Here is a 15,753-nt window from a genome sequence, read left to right as displayed (position 1 = left end):
TATGCATAAAATGCATAAAAATAATTAAACACATAATTTATGAAATAAACATGTATTTAATGCTTTAAAACAAATTAATAAAATACCAAAGAAATTTAATAACTTGCATGCATGTGGTTCACGTGGACCTTCAAATTTTCGGAAGGTTACAATATTATTTATTTAATATAAAGTAAGTAAACTAATTATTTAAATAATCATCGAACAAATTGATAGATTTGATATGTAGATTTGTCAATGATTTCTAAATAAATATTTGAACAAAATAAAATAATTAAAAAATTATATAACAACATTTCTTTCAGAGTTACGATGGTTGAATGGAATCTTTCAATTAGTGCAGAAATTAAACCATTCAGGGAGAAAACAATAGAGCACAACTATGGGTTGAAAATGGCCAACATAATTTCTTCAAGAATCAATATTTATTATGGGTAAAATACAAAGCTTCAGTAACATGAAGGATGAAGATCAGAATTCATTGAGTTCCCATAGATATATAGGATACTTATTCGGTAAAAACCGATAGAGAGCAACTCTGTATGTAATGTCAAATCGAGTACAATAAAACTCTATGAAAAGATAGTTGCATAGCATGCTGCCCCGGGGTGATTTCGAGCAAGTTGCTGCCTTCACAGGGGAGTCAAGCCAACAACACCTGCAGATGCGTATAAACGGAATGTACATCAATATCACAATGAACCACTGTCTCCAAATGAGCCAAAATGCACATTCAACGGTCACAACCACCTTTATGGTCGAATATTCCACATAAGTATCATCATACGGATCTGTCTCTCATATATCCCAATATGTAGGCAATCAAACTCGAATTTGAACAAAATTGCAGCATTACAACAGCTTATACTGTTTGTACATTACTTTAGATTTATTCGAATGCAGAATGCTATGTTCGTTCACCTTGATTTTTTTTTAGATATAGGTTTTTTTGGTAGATATAGGCTTTTCTCCTCACTAATCCTATTTCTAGCAACATTTCCAAGAACTAACACATATGAAACGTCTACGACATACCCATCTCAAAAAAATACACACAGTTCTAGATAAAACTTTTGTATTATGGTCTTTAAGGCAATTGTAGACTCTCAGGCATAAGCTAAGCTTCGACTTGAGAAACATGAGAACCCTCAAACTAATACAACATATTTACATAAATATTTAAGAGGATATGGCTCCACAAACATTTCTTCTCTTGCTATGAAGAAACATAATTTATGATGCGAACCAGGACAACCAACCTTCACTTGGTGCTAAGGTTGAAAATCATTTGCAAGCTTAAAATAAGAAAATAATGCACACTCTACTTAAAAATGAATCTTAACGAGAACACCAATTTAGGCTGTTCTCTCACTTAGTTGATAATAAGTTAATGACACATTAGAATATGCAATGATGCCAGAAATAATTGACTACAGACTACTTATTAATTATATTACTTTATTTGAAAACGGAGAAGATACAGCACTCGAGCATTCATAGAAAGAATTTGGGAGGAATGTGCATACCACATGCCAAACGGCCACCGGCATTGCCAGTACTAAGACTCAGTTCGTGACCACCTGAATCCAAGATTATGTAAATAGTAATAGAGTAAAAAGAAGGTAGCATGAAATGAACCCTTCACACAGAAATTTTGATAAGGATAAAGTAACTATACCCTTTCCAAGATCATCCTCGAGTTCATGAACCACGAAAGCTCTGCCAACAACTGAGTTAGGACCGCTCAATGATATCTGCACATTTATTATTTACAAAAATTCAATTCTGTTTATAGTACTATGGGAATTGCAACAGAAACACACTCTCATAGTACCATGGCTTTAAGAAAAATGCTAAAATTGCAACAGAAACACACTCTCAAGGGCATCATGACTTGTGATATCTGAACAAAGAAAATTACCTGACTGTCAGTAATTGTTGCTTCTGCCAAACCTGAACCAATCACATTCGTAGCCATCGATTACAAACCAAAAAATTTCAACAACCATGAACGAAAATTATCGAAAACACATCGGCAGGGTACCTTCGGCGTTGGCAACTATGTTTCCCAGGTCACCCGCATGACGAACTTCGTCTTCTGGAGCTCCGTGTGTTAAACCTTTCGGATTAAAATGTGGTCCTATTGGTAGCAAAGATGATTATATTTAATGTTGGAAATTTGAATCAAATTTAGAGTTTGAAGAAAAATTATATCTCATGAATGTGGGAGTGTCTTTTGGCTCTCCACATTTTTGAGTTAATGTACTCTTGCTGTGCATTTTGGGGCTTATAAATAGTGGATTCATTTCCTCATTTCAAACATATGAAAATCTTCTCTTTCAAGCATTCTCTTGCATTTCATATTGTTAGCTTTTCATTTGGCCTACGTTAAATCTCGGTGATAAAGTAAAGGTACGTTTTCAGTTCGCCGTAGTAGTGTCCCGTGCTAAGTCACTGTTGGTTGTTCCGTTGTATCCTGGTAAACAGACGTCCAAGACGCTCCTCGAAGCACATACAGGAGGGGACGAATCTGTTTTAAGGACAATGTATTTCATACAGGCCTCGGTTTGCTTTATTTTAAGCCTTTCTCTACTGTTTTTCTTCACTATACTTTTCGCTAGTTTTCTTTGCCAAAATATTTATGTACTATACAATTCGATATATTATGCAACACACTTAAAACAGGTTTACTCATTACGTGGTTTGTTTCAGACATGGCTACTGAAACCAGCATGCAAAGGGCAACTGGTCATGTTTTCCCTACTGTGCCGACTCAAGTTGTCCCTCATGTTACCCCACGTGCTGCTGCGGTTGCTGTCCCAGCCAGTCACGGTGAAAAACCTGAAAAATTCACTGGTGTGGACTTCAAAAGATGATAGCAGAAGATGTTGTTCTACTTGACAATGCTGAACTTGGCCAGATTCTTGTCTGAGGATGCTCCTAAACTCACAGAGGGTGAGGGAGATGTTGAATCTGTTAGTGCGGTGGAGGCATGGAATCATTCTGACTTCTTATGCCGAAACTATGTACTAAACGGATTGGTCGATTCGATCTACAACGTGTTTTGCGAAAAGAAAATGGCTAAAGAGCTGTGGGAATCCCTTAATAGAAAGTACAAAACCGAGGATGCCGGGGCCAAGAAGTTTCTTGTTGGCCGCTTTCTGGACTTTAAAATGGTGGATTCAAAACCGGTTATCATCCAAGTTCAAGAACTTCAAGTGATTCTTCACGAGATTCACGGTGAGAGAATGACTTTGATCGAATCATTCCAAGTGGCTGCTATTGTTGAGAAGCTACCACCAGCTTGGAAGGATTTCAAAAATTATTTGAAGCACAAGCGCAAGGAGTTGAATGTTGAAGAGCTCATTGTTCGACTTCGCATCGAGGAAAACAACAAGAGTTCGGAAAGACGATTGTTTTCTCCTATTGCTGCTAAAGCAAATGTTGTCGAGCATGGTCAAAGCTCGAAAAAGAGAACATTTTCCACCTCCAACAAAAGGTTGAACATGGGACCCAAAGGAGGCATTTCGAAGAAAAAGTTCTCTGGAAAATGCTACAACTATGATAGTATGGGTCACAAGGCCTCTGAATGTAAGAAGCCGAAGAGAAACCGAGAGGCGAATTTGGTAGAGAACATTTCTCATGGGGTTTCTAACATGAATCTCTGTGCTGTAATATCATAAGTTAATCTGGTGGGTTCGAACCCAAGGGAGTGGTGGATCGACACTGGTGCCACTCGCCATGTTTGCTCGGACAAGAAGATCTTTGCTACTCTTGAGGAATCTGTGAATGGGGAAAAGCTATTCATGGGAAATTTCGCTACTTCTGAGATCAAGGGTCAAGGAAAAGTTGTTCTAAAGATGACATCTGGGAAAGAACTGACTCTGAACAATGTGTTGTATGTACCTGACATCAGCAAGAACTTGGTGTCCGGGTCACTTCTTAACAGGCATGGTTTCCGCATTGTCTTTGAGTAAGATAACATTGTTTTGTCGAAAAGTGGAATGTTTGTTGGCAAAGGTTATGTTTGTAATGTGTTATTCAAACTCAATGTAATGGCTATTAAGCCCGTGATGAATAAAGTTAATACTTTTGCTTACTTGCTTGGGTCTTCTTGTTTGTGACATGGTAGACTTGGACACGTTAATTATGATACAATTCATAGACTAATTAACATGAAAAGCATTCATGCATTCCAAATTGATAAACAACACAAATGTGAAACTTGTGTTGTGGCAAAACTAACGAGATCATCTTTTCGAACAATTGAAAGAAATAGTGAACCACTTGATCTAATTCACAGTGATATATGTGATTTAAAAGGTGTACAAACTTGTGGTGGAAATAACTACTTCATTATTTTTGTTGACGATAGCACAAAATATTGTTATGTGTATGTATCTTCTTAAAAGTAAAAATGAAGCTATTGACAAATTTGTCCAATTTCCCAACTTAGCAAGAAAATTAAGGTGCTAAGAAGTGATCGTGAATATGAATCACCATTTACTGAGTTTTGTGCTCAAGACGCTATCAAACATTAAAGAACTGCACCTTATTCTCCTTAGCAAAATGGCATTGCAGACAGAAAGAATCGCACCTTGAAAGAAACGATGAATGCGTTGTTATTAAGCTCTGGTTTACCACAGAACTTGTGGAGGGAAGCTGTTCTAACAGCAAATTACCTTTTAAATATGGTGCCCCGAAAGAAGCAAGATAAAAGTCCATACGAGTTATGGAAAGGTAGAAGTCCTTCCTACCAATACTTGCGAGTGTAGGGGTGTCTTGCTAAGGTAGCAGCACCCACTCCAAAGAAAGTAAAGATATGATCAAAAACTGTTGATTGCATTTTCATTAGATATGGTCAAAACAGTAGCGCGTATCGTTTTCTTGTACACGAATCTCAAATACCTAATATTCACAAGAATACGATAATGGAATCAAGAAATGCTTCGTTCTTTGAACACATGTTTCCATACAAATCTAAGGAAGAACCAAGTTCATCCAAAAGACTATATGAGACAATTGATAAAGAACAAGAGCTTGATCAAGATATTGAACCTAAACGTAACAAGAGAGCTAGGACTGAGAAATCCTTTGGTCCGGATTTCGTCACTTTCATGATGGAAAGTGAATCTCAAAGCTTCAAGGAAGCAATCATCTGAGGGACCTCTATGGAAAGAGGCTATCAATTCCGAAATAGAATCCATTTTACAAAATCATACGTGGGAATTAGTAAATCTTCCTCCGGGAAGCAAACCACTAGGCTGTAAATGGGTTTTCAAAAGAAAAATGAAATCAGATGGAACCATAGATAAGTATAAAGTCAGATTGGTAATCAAAGGTTACCATCAACGTGAAGGGCTTGATTACTTTGACACATATTCTCCTGTATCGAGAATAACCTCCATTCGTGTGATACTCGCGATTGCCGCCTTGCGAAATCTTGAAGTACACCAAATGGACGTAAAGACAGCTTTTCTAAATGGAGATTTAGAAGAGGAAATTTACATGGAACAACCTGAAGGATTATCTGCGACTGGGCAAGAAAACAAGGTTTGTAAACTGGTGAAGTCTCTATATGGCTTAAAACAAGCACCAAAGCAATGACACGAAAAATTTGATAAAGCCATGATAGAAAGTGAATTTAAATTCAGTGAATGTGACAAATGTGTATACATAAAAACCACTGAAAATGGATATGTCATTTTATGTCTTTACGTAGATGACATACTTATCATTGGTAGTAATGATAAGATGATCAAATCTACCAAGAAGTTATTGAACTCAATATTTGACATGAAAGATTTGGGCTTAGCCGATGTAATCCTTGGAATTAAAATTCATAGAACATCAGAAGGGCTAGTTCTAAGTCACTCACATTATGTTGACAAAATACTTGAGAAATTCAATAAGGATGACTATGCATTGGCTAGAACCCCGATAGATACCAGTCAACATCTATCAAAGAATCGAGGTGAGAGTATGTCTCAATTAGAATACTCTCGAGTCATTGGAAGTCTGATGTATTTAATGAGTTGTACAAGACCAGACATAGCATATGAAGTAAGCAAATTAAGTAGATTCACGAGTAATCCAGGAGTTGAACACTGGAAAGCAATTACCAGATTGCTAAGAAACTTAAGGTCCACTCGTGATCATGGGCTGCACTATACCAGATACCCTGCTGTTATTGAAGGATACAGTGATGTAAATTGGATATCTGATATGAAAGACTCAAAATCTACAAGTGGATTTGTATTCACTTTAGGAGGTGCAGCAATTGCGTGGAAATCTTCTAAACAAACTGTAATAGCCAGATCCACGATGGAATCTGAGTTTATAGCTCTTGACAAGTGTGCTGAAGAGGCTGAATGGCTGCGTCACTTCTTAGAAGATGTTCCAAGATGGGAAAAACCAGTGCCCGCTATATGCATACATTGTGATAGCCAATCTGCGATTGGAAGGGCAAAAAAATTATGTATAATGGTAAGTCTAGGCATATACGTCGTAGACATAATACCATTAGACAACTACACTCAACTGGAGTTATCTCTGTTGACTATATAAAGTCAAAGGATAATATAGCGGATCCGTTAACCAAGGGATTAAACAGAGAGTTAGTTGCGAAAATGTCAAGGGGAATGGGGATCAAGCCTATAGGATAAATTGGTGTGAAGGAAAACCCAACCAGAACTAGGTTCAATAGGACAACCTAATCGCACTAATTTGGTATATCACAGTAGGGGTTATCCCTAGCCCATTCCTTATGGAACAGTGAATGTTGAGGATAAGCTTATGGCTTTAAATGATTCTGACGAGAAGAATATAGAATCACCAATGTGAGAGAGAAGTGGAGCCGTTTCGAATTAATTGTAAGCTCAATTCTAGGACCCTCTCACAGAACCAGGCGTGTGTTCATGACCAAAACGAACACAATCATTAGAACTGAATAGTACCAGGGAGAGTCTTGTGTGAAATATATCTTAATTTACATAAACGGCAGAACAGTTCAAGGACATCATGTCTACTGATCAGCTAGTAAAGCAAATATATTTAATGAGGGAAGGTTCAAAGGGTAACACCTACCTATCCTATGCAGGATTCAACTGTTTTGTCATCAAGATTTGTATCAATTTTCATTCATGTGGGGGATTGTTGGAAATTTGAATTAAATTTAGAGTTTGAATAAAAATTATGTCTCATGAATGTGGGAGAGTCCCACATTCTTGAGTTAATTGAAGAGTTTTGGCTCTTCATATTCTTGAGTTAATGGGAAGATTAATTGAGTTAATTAATCTTGCATGAGTTTTGGTGTGCATTTTGGGGCTTATAAATTGTGGGTTCATTTCCTCATTTCAAACATATGAAAATCTTATCTCTTTCAAGTATTCTCTTGCATTTCATATTGTTAGTTTTTCATTTTACCTCCATTAAATCTCGGTGATAGAGTAAAAGTACGTTTTCAGTTCGTCGTAGTAGTGTCTCGTGCTAAGTCACTGCTGGTTGTTCCATTGTATCCTGGGAAACAAACGTCCAAGACAATACTCGAAGCACCTACAGAAGGGGACGAATCTGTTTTAAGGACACTGTATTTCATACAGGCCTCGGTTTGCTTTATTTTAAGCCTTTCTCTACTGTTTTTCTTCGCTATACTTTTCGCTGGTTTTCTTTGCCAAAATATTTCTGTACTATATCATTCGATATATTGTGCAACATTTAACAATCTAGAAAATATCTAACTAAAGTCCACATTTCAACTAGTCATAATTTCACAATCACAATATGATAAAAATATCGAACCTGTTGATATACATCCATTTGTGGTGTCACCAAACTCGTGCTACAAATCCCAGAATCAAATGAAAACAGAAGCAGATTATAACTTGGAATCCATTGAATTCTTTAATTGAAAAAACGAGCTAACACTTATAAATAGCTCACTAAATGGAATCCATGTTTCCCAGGTGCAAGTCCCGTAATACGAACTTTCACAGTAGTCGGACCTAAAACACCCAAAACACAGCCAACAAAGTGTATATACACAATGTCAAAATTGCAAGAACATAAGCAATCACTATAAGGGCAGCGAGTTAAAGATATACAAATCACATTTCAAGAAACAGAAACAAAGTACAATTAAGCAGAAAAGCTGCAATCTTCAATGAAATAAAGCTACGTACAGAAAGAGTAAAAGGATTTGTACTGAAAAAATAATAGAAACAAAGAGAGGTAGAGGGCTGACCATCGCCTTCCTGAGTGAGAGTCACTACGCCCTCAACGGCTGATGTGCCTTTGAGGACGGCGACGCCTTTCTTGGACGAAGCGACGACAGTGAGAGGCTTGGGAGCTGCGGCGGCGGGGGAGGAGAGAGATAGAACTGCGCGCAAGTTGGCCTTAAGAGCGACTCCTTGGAAGGAAGACTGAAATGGGATCGATGAAGAACTGCTGGGATTAGACGGGAGTGGGAAGAAGAGAGTATGGTAGACAGCTGGGGCGGCGGCGTAGGAGAGGACGGTGTGCGCGGCCATAGCTGCAAGTGCTGCTTGCATTGAGGATAATGTGAAGAGACAGATGATTGATTGTCTTCACAAATACAGAACACATGCACAAATTTTAGAGTACCAAATGTCCAAATCCTGTGGTGGCCGCAGCTGCTCTACGCTTGCCAAGATTGACCAGCTGACGTCACGTCTAGATTTTCTACCAAATGTTATTCTGGTCATGATTCAAAATAAGAGTCATGAGTTAATATATATTACAAGCTGATATCCCCCTATAGTCGCCCCGACCCGGGTTCGACCCGAATCATATTGACAGGATCGATTAGGAGAAAATCGTTGAGCTACAATAGCTTGGTTATTGAAATGTTGAACACCGATGAATTAAATCGAGTTTGGTTTTCAAAGCAAGCGGAAGACACTCGAAATAATCTTTCGTAGAAACCGATTAAAATTTTTGTAAAATATTTAAAATATATGCAAGTTGAATAGGTAAAAAATATTTTGGTTGAAACATTTTATCAAACACTTGGTATGCAATATTTTTGTATTCGAAGAACACATAAAATGCTTCAACAATGCATCCTTAAAAAATGGAAATGATAAATAAATGCAATAAACAAATAGGCACGAATTTGTTTATGAATGTTCGGAGACTTCAAATGCTCCTATGTCACCCCTTCTTCCATCTTGGGAAGGATTCACTAGAAGACTTTAATTTATACAACTCTTTATATAAACTCATTCCAGAAGAGCAGCACCCAACTAGAACTCCGAGCATTCACGATTACAGGCAATTATCTATATCCAATATCAACTACATGACTTCTTTGGCTAGACACACATAGTCCTTCACCTCAATCCTGCCTTAGCACTATTCATATAACATATCCAATAGAAACAACCCCGAAGGGTGAGCATACACAACACACATGATCATAATACATAGCAGTTATATTAACAACAATATAAGATAAAACTGAAATCATAATAGGAATAATCCCTTGACTGTTCTGGACAACCAAGTCATCGACAATATCAACATCACTCTCATACTACTACAACAAACAATATCAACGATACGTCGCACCCATGCTACGAAAACAACAATATTGTCGCTCTTCTACTACTGCGACAACAACATCAACGATACGTTGTACTTCAAATCTGACGACAACAATATCGTCAATATGTCGCTTCCCTACTAATGTGACAACAACATCAACCATACGTTATCATATAAAATTTGGGTTTTTATTTGATCCCGAGGCTTGTGAAGTATCTAAGTAATTCAACAACTATTATTATATCATTATCACCATATCAACACAATCATAACAACCTCAATATATAACATCTAATAGCCCAAAAATAATTAATTCAATTAAATATAAAACTCGATTATAAATTTCAGGATTCAACAATTAATATTCTAGTATATTTAAATCACGAAACTAACATTAAATACACAATAATCGATTAACTTCAATTAATAGACAATATTACAACATCCACTAAACTACAAAAAATTTATATCAATAGGTAACCTATATTTCGTAGACTACGAATATACGAACAACTTCTCAATTTCAATTGAACGATTAAAATCTCTATTTATAATAAATTGAGAATAATTCAAAATAATATCACTGTAATCTTCTCTTCTTCGTTAAAATCAAATAATATCCAATAATATTCAATTTCTGTATGATTTAATAATTTATCGGATGTATTCCAAAAATAAACGAATTTTAAACATCATCAAACTATAAAATTTATACATCAAATCAAAGATGTCGTATCAACAATCACAAAATTGAAGTCGGTACATCAATTGTATAACCGATAAGTCGCAATATCGAAAAAAAAGTTGAAACCATATTTCTCTCAACTGTTTTCTCTGGTCTCTATTTTAAAATCTTATGTACGGTAGACACTGTCTTGATTTTAAATTTTTTAATATTATATTATATTATATTAATATATAATATTTAAAATTTCCAACATCTATATACTCATTTGGATCAGTCAAACGATCAAATTTACCAAATATCAAAACACGAAACTTCTATATTTTTGAGTTTTTAGGTCATCTCCAAATTTTAAATCATTTGGACTATATATGACCAATTATATGTCATATTTCATTATTTAAACATCATTAATTATTTAGTACCTTACAAAGACTAAATCAACAAATTTTTATATTTTGCGTCAGACATTACATTTCTACCGCCTTAAATGAATTCCGAGCCTGAAATTAAGCAACAACAGTAATAACATTCATAAATAAAATATGTCATACCATCAGAATAAGTAGGGATAAAGCTCCTTCATATGTCGTTCTGTCTCCCAAGTGGCCTATTTGACACCCCTATGCTCCGAGTGAACCTTCACCATCGGTACAAGCTTAGTATGAAGCTTCTGTTCAGATCGATCCAAAATACAAACTGGTCTCTCAACAAAAGATATATCAAGAACTCATTGAACCTCATAAATCTCTAACACATCTGAAGGATCCGACTCATATTTCCGCAACATCGACACATGAAACATATCATGAATACCAGATAAATATGGAGGCTGAGCCAATAGATAAGCCACAGTACCTATTCGTTGCAATATCTCATACGGGCATACGTACCTCGGTGCTAACTTCTTTTCCATACCATATCACACCGTGCCACGAAAAGGAGAAACTTTCAAAAATACTCAATCGCCATGTTGAAACTCTAAAGTCTCTGTCTTTTATTTGCATAGGCTTGTCTATCCTAAGCTGCTTTCAACCGTTTTTGAGACATTACTTTCTATTCCATTTCCTGAATCATTTGTAGACCAGTAACTGTAGCTCGATCAACATCATCCCAGTATAACGGAGATCTACAACGTCTCCCACACAATGGCTCAAATGGAGCCATCTAAATACTACTCAAATAAATATTATTTATTATATGCAAACTCTACCAATGGATTAGATTACGGCCAAACAGATTTAAAATCCATAACATAGGCACACAACATTACCTCCCTCGTCTGAATAGTATACTCAGTCTGAAAATATGTTTTGGGATGATAAGTCATACTCAATCTCAACTCTTACCCCATCGCAGTCTGCAATACTTCCCAAAAATGACAAATAAATCAAGAATCTCCATCAGAAATAATACACACTAAAATTGTAAGATCTAAAATGCGATAACGCAATCCAACTGCATGCAAATCTAGGAAAAATGGAAAATATTTAATTAAATTGTTTTAATTGCGTAAATTAAATGTGGTAGGCATGTTTACATGTTTAAAATATGGTTTTCTACTAGAATGCATAAAACTATGTTTTTAAGGTTATTCGAGACGCGATCAAGAAATGGAGACTTGGGACCATAAAAGGGAAAATATTTTATTAAATAATTATTTTTAATTATTTATTATATGCTATATTTTAATGTGTATTTTCGAAAATGACAACTTTCGATGTGTTTTTATGCATCGAGACGTATGTTAAACTTGCAATCGATTTTTGATGAAAATAAGAACTTTTTTGGAGATTCGGCTAATATTTTCAAAACTTTCCTAAACAAAATAATTTTCCTACATTCTAATGAGCCTATTATAACTAGGTCATTGGACCTAAATTTGCACCTAGTATTTTATATCAAACAAGGACTCCTAAAACCCTATTTTACACACACTATTCATGCACACACCACTCCAAAGACTCCAAGTTTTCTCTCCACCATCAGCAACACACACAAACACACGTTTTTTTAGGCAAACCCATGTGAAATTTGAGGAAAAATTCAGCAAGCTTCCTTCCTCGTCTCTCCGCCAACGTCCCTCGCGTGAAGGATTGTTTTTCGTGTGTGAAATATGCAAAGGCACACCTTAATCTTCATTCAATCATTGTTCATACCATATTATATGTGATAATACACGTGTGCATGAAAACATGATTCAATTTCTTTTATTTTCATTTTTATTCTAAACATGAACAAAACTTGAGTTTTTATGTTTCTAAATTCATGATTATGATTCACAAAGGGGTTGCCATAATAGGGCTATGGGGAGGGACGTTTTTCAACATATTTAAGGTCCATACGAGCATGGTTAAGGGCTGGATAAGATAGGAAAAAATGATGAACGAAAATTTGTTTTAAAGGGGCTAGGGTTTGTGTTTTTAGTCCTAGGAGGGAGCGGCTGCTAGCTGCTGTTTGTTAGGTGTTAAAGGGAACTAAGGGGGTCTAGTCATCGTCCTAGTTAGGCCAAGGGATGGTTGGTGCAAGGGCTAGGGCATGGGACGCTAGTTGAGGAGACACACAAGGCTTAGGTCACAGGTAAGGGTTGTCCTCGTGCATGGGCTGTAGAGGCTGTTCAGTAGGTTGCTCAGGGCTCGGTCATGGTCCTAGGAAGGTGATATAAGTTATGCTTGGGACGGCCATGGGCCAGGGTCGAAGGAATTGAGAGTTTGTCAAGCTAGGGTTTTTCGAATTAGTGCATAATTTTCATGCAGGTATCTAAGCTTGTTCAAGGGTTATAAATCGTTTGATTTGGATTGCATAGGGTATGGTTAGGTGTTAATAATCTATGGTTCAAGTTTAGTTAAGTTTTCAGTCTATTCAGGTTCAAACAGAGACATACGTTGAAGTTTTAAAATAAATTGAAAAATTAGTTGAGGAGCTTAAGTTTACATTTAAGAAATATTTATGGGTGTATTCTAAGGTGTTATGTTAAGTTTAAATGGATTTGAGTTGTCATTTTAAGGTCCAAGAGTAAATTGGGAAAAATTTATGGTTTCAGGGGCAAAACAGTCATTTTACACCTGAAAAATGTTAGACGTATGGACATTGCCATGAATGCTGTAATGAAACTTAAAATGCTTAATTTTAAGTTTTATGGAATTTTATGATGAGAAACAAAAATGCTAAAAGACGTGTGCATGCTTGGTTTAAAAGAAAAATGATATATAGCACAAATTTTTACAAGTGATGAAAATAATGAAAGGTTGAGAAGGTGACTTGATTGTGACTAATACGATGATATGATGATATATAAGGGCAAGACTCAGTTGACGGGTGAGAGTGACGCTGATGTCCATGCCGCCTGATACAATGGTTATACGTAGATGGATCTATCAACCTACTGCTGATACGGAAGTCAAAACCAAGGATCTGAATTCAATAAAAAAGGGAACGTGTAAGTATATGATGAAAGGAAAAATTATTTGAATTTATGCATGTTCATGAAAGCTATTTGACTAAAAGTATCTATCAAGGGAATATATATGTATTACTTGTTATAATGGTTAAGGTTTGTGTAGAGCCCAAAATCAGTACACGTAAATCACATGCATTTATTTAATTGTTAAATTATTTATTCAAGTTTAAAATGATTTATAGCAATGCATGATCTATTTAAATTGTATTATTTTAATTATTTATGTTTATGTGATGCACGTTAAATGTTTTCTTGAGTTTCATGCTTCAGGCGATTATTTGATGCGGGATCGAGAAAAAGAGACCGTTGACGATTATGACGATTTTAAAAATGTGGTATTTTATTTTAAAGTTAAGATGGGGCATTTTAAATGATTTATTAAGTTTTTAGCATCTTTAAAACCTAATTTATTTATTTAGTGAGTTTTAGAATTTTAAAACTTTTAAAGTTTATCAAGTTATAAATTTTGTGCATTTTAATTTAAGTAAGAGATTTGTTAAAGTTAGTGTGGATTAAATTTTAATTAATATTTTTAATTAGTTAATTAATCAATAATTTTCTCCTAATTAAAACACACACACGTTATTATTTCACACAAAAACGCATGCACACACACACTTTTACACACACTAATACATGACTCACACACAATTCAGATTTTTTTTTTATTTTTGAGAGCAAGAAAACCTATGGTTCTAAAAGAAAGAGCAGACGCCCCTTTCCCTTTGTTTTCCAGCAAGTTTCGTGGGTTTTGTTGCAAGAAAATCGTTCCATGGTCGTTCCGGATCGTCCTCGCATCCTTCCCGTTTCGATATCGTCGTTTCGGTATTTCAAATCATCAAAAGACATGTATATTCTGTTTTTCCTGCGTCGATCTTGTCATATTATGTGTTGTGATGTTTATTGTGGGTAAAAATCCATGTTTGATATGCGAAATCTGAGCAGAAACTTGTTGAATTGATTTTTGAAACGTTTTTGGATCTAAAACTCGAAATTTACTGTTCTTTTAAATACTGCGATTTATCGGTCGCTTTTCTGGAAAAACTTTCAACATATAAATCATAGAACTTTTTGATACCTTCGATTTGATATAAAATTCGAATTATTTGGATAATAAATGAATGAGTTATGATTGTTTTTGTGGAACTGCTCAAACTGCGTTTTTCTGAAAAACATGTTATTGACGTATTCTTGAAGTTTTGAGTTGCAGGCTTCGTTGGGCATCGTCGGGCTGGTACAACTGCGTTTAGACTTGATATGATATGTGTTTAGGCACCATTTGTTGGTTCGTTTCGAGTCGCAGATGGCATGGAAGGTAATAGAAGTCGTAGGAAGATAATGGCGTCGAATTTCCAAATGTGTCATTTTGTCGATGGGTCTCGAGGTGTCGATTCTTAGCCCATTTGGTTTGGTTGGGAGAAAAGAGCACCATGTGAAGTTTTCCCGCACGTTCGATTTTCAGTGTCTAGCCGGACCTGTACACGGACCTTGACATGGGGTCCGTGCTCTTGTTCCTTCTGAGGTGTCAAACTCCAGTGAGTACACGGACCCTTAGACGGATGGGTACACGGGGTCCGTGCCTTAGCTATTTCTGTAAGGGGAAGTTCAGTGTCTACACGGACCCGAACCCGGAGGAGTGCACGGGGTCCGTGTCCTACCTTTTTTGGGAAAATCATATTGAATGCTTTGGGATTCGATGTCTTAGTTAGTGCGATGATTAAACAAGGTCGAGTCCCGAGAGTTTAGAACGTCCTAAGGAAATGTTTGAGTTTGGGTGTAAGCATGGTTATTACGTCTAAGTTACACCAGTTAGGTATTCGAATTCATGTTAGTGTTCAACAGTGGCCCCAAGCAAGGTCCACCAAATCCTTCAACGCCAAGTAAGTATGTTTGATGTACAAAAGAAAATATTTTTTTTAGTTTTTAAGGTATGCTAAATGTCTTGTGACTAAATTATGTATGGGATTGGAAAGCGGTAAAACATGAACAGAGACCAATCCGTCCTGGTAAAGCATGACCGGGTTTAGATCAATTGAAAATCGGC

At 36.1% G+C, this 15,753-nt stretch overlaps 1 protein-coding gene across 1 annotated transcript; it reads right to left on the bottom strand.

Moving 5' to 3' along the window:
* Positions 1-387: 387 nt before the first annotated feature.
* On the bottom strand, positions 388-8,608 carry LOC142543210 (superoxide dismutase [Cu-Zn], chloroplastic-like). Its single transcript, XM_075650318.1, has 8 exons — positions 8,243-8,608; positions 7,942-8,003; positions 7,801-7,840; positions 2,045-2,140; positions 1,922-1,953; positions 1,679-1,754; positions 1,527-1,580; positions 388-658 (listed from the first exon to the last, which is right to left on the bottom strand). The coding sequence occupies exons 1-8, from the start codon at positions 8,547-8,549 to the stop codon at positions 633-635; spliced, it is 693 nt and encodes a 230-aa protein (XP_075506433.1). The 5' UTR covers positions 8,550-8,608; the 3' UTR covers positions 388-632.
* Positions 8,609-15,753: the final 7,145 nt, after the last annotated feature.

The sequence above is a fragment of the Primulina tabacum genome, chromosome 4, assembly GCF_025594145.1.
Source record: "Primulina tabacum isolate GXHZ01 chromosome 4, ASM2559414v2, whole genome shotgun sequence".
Lineage (NCBI taxonomy): Eukaryota > Viridiplantae > Streptophyta > Magnoliopsida > Lamiales > Gesneriaceae > Primulina > Primulina tabacum.
Note: the sequence above shows the minus strand (reverse complement) of the source record. Positions and strands in the feature narration are given on the sequence as shown.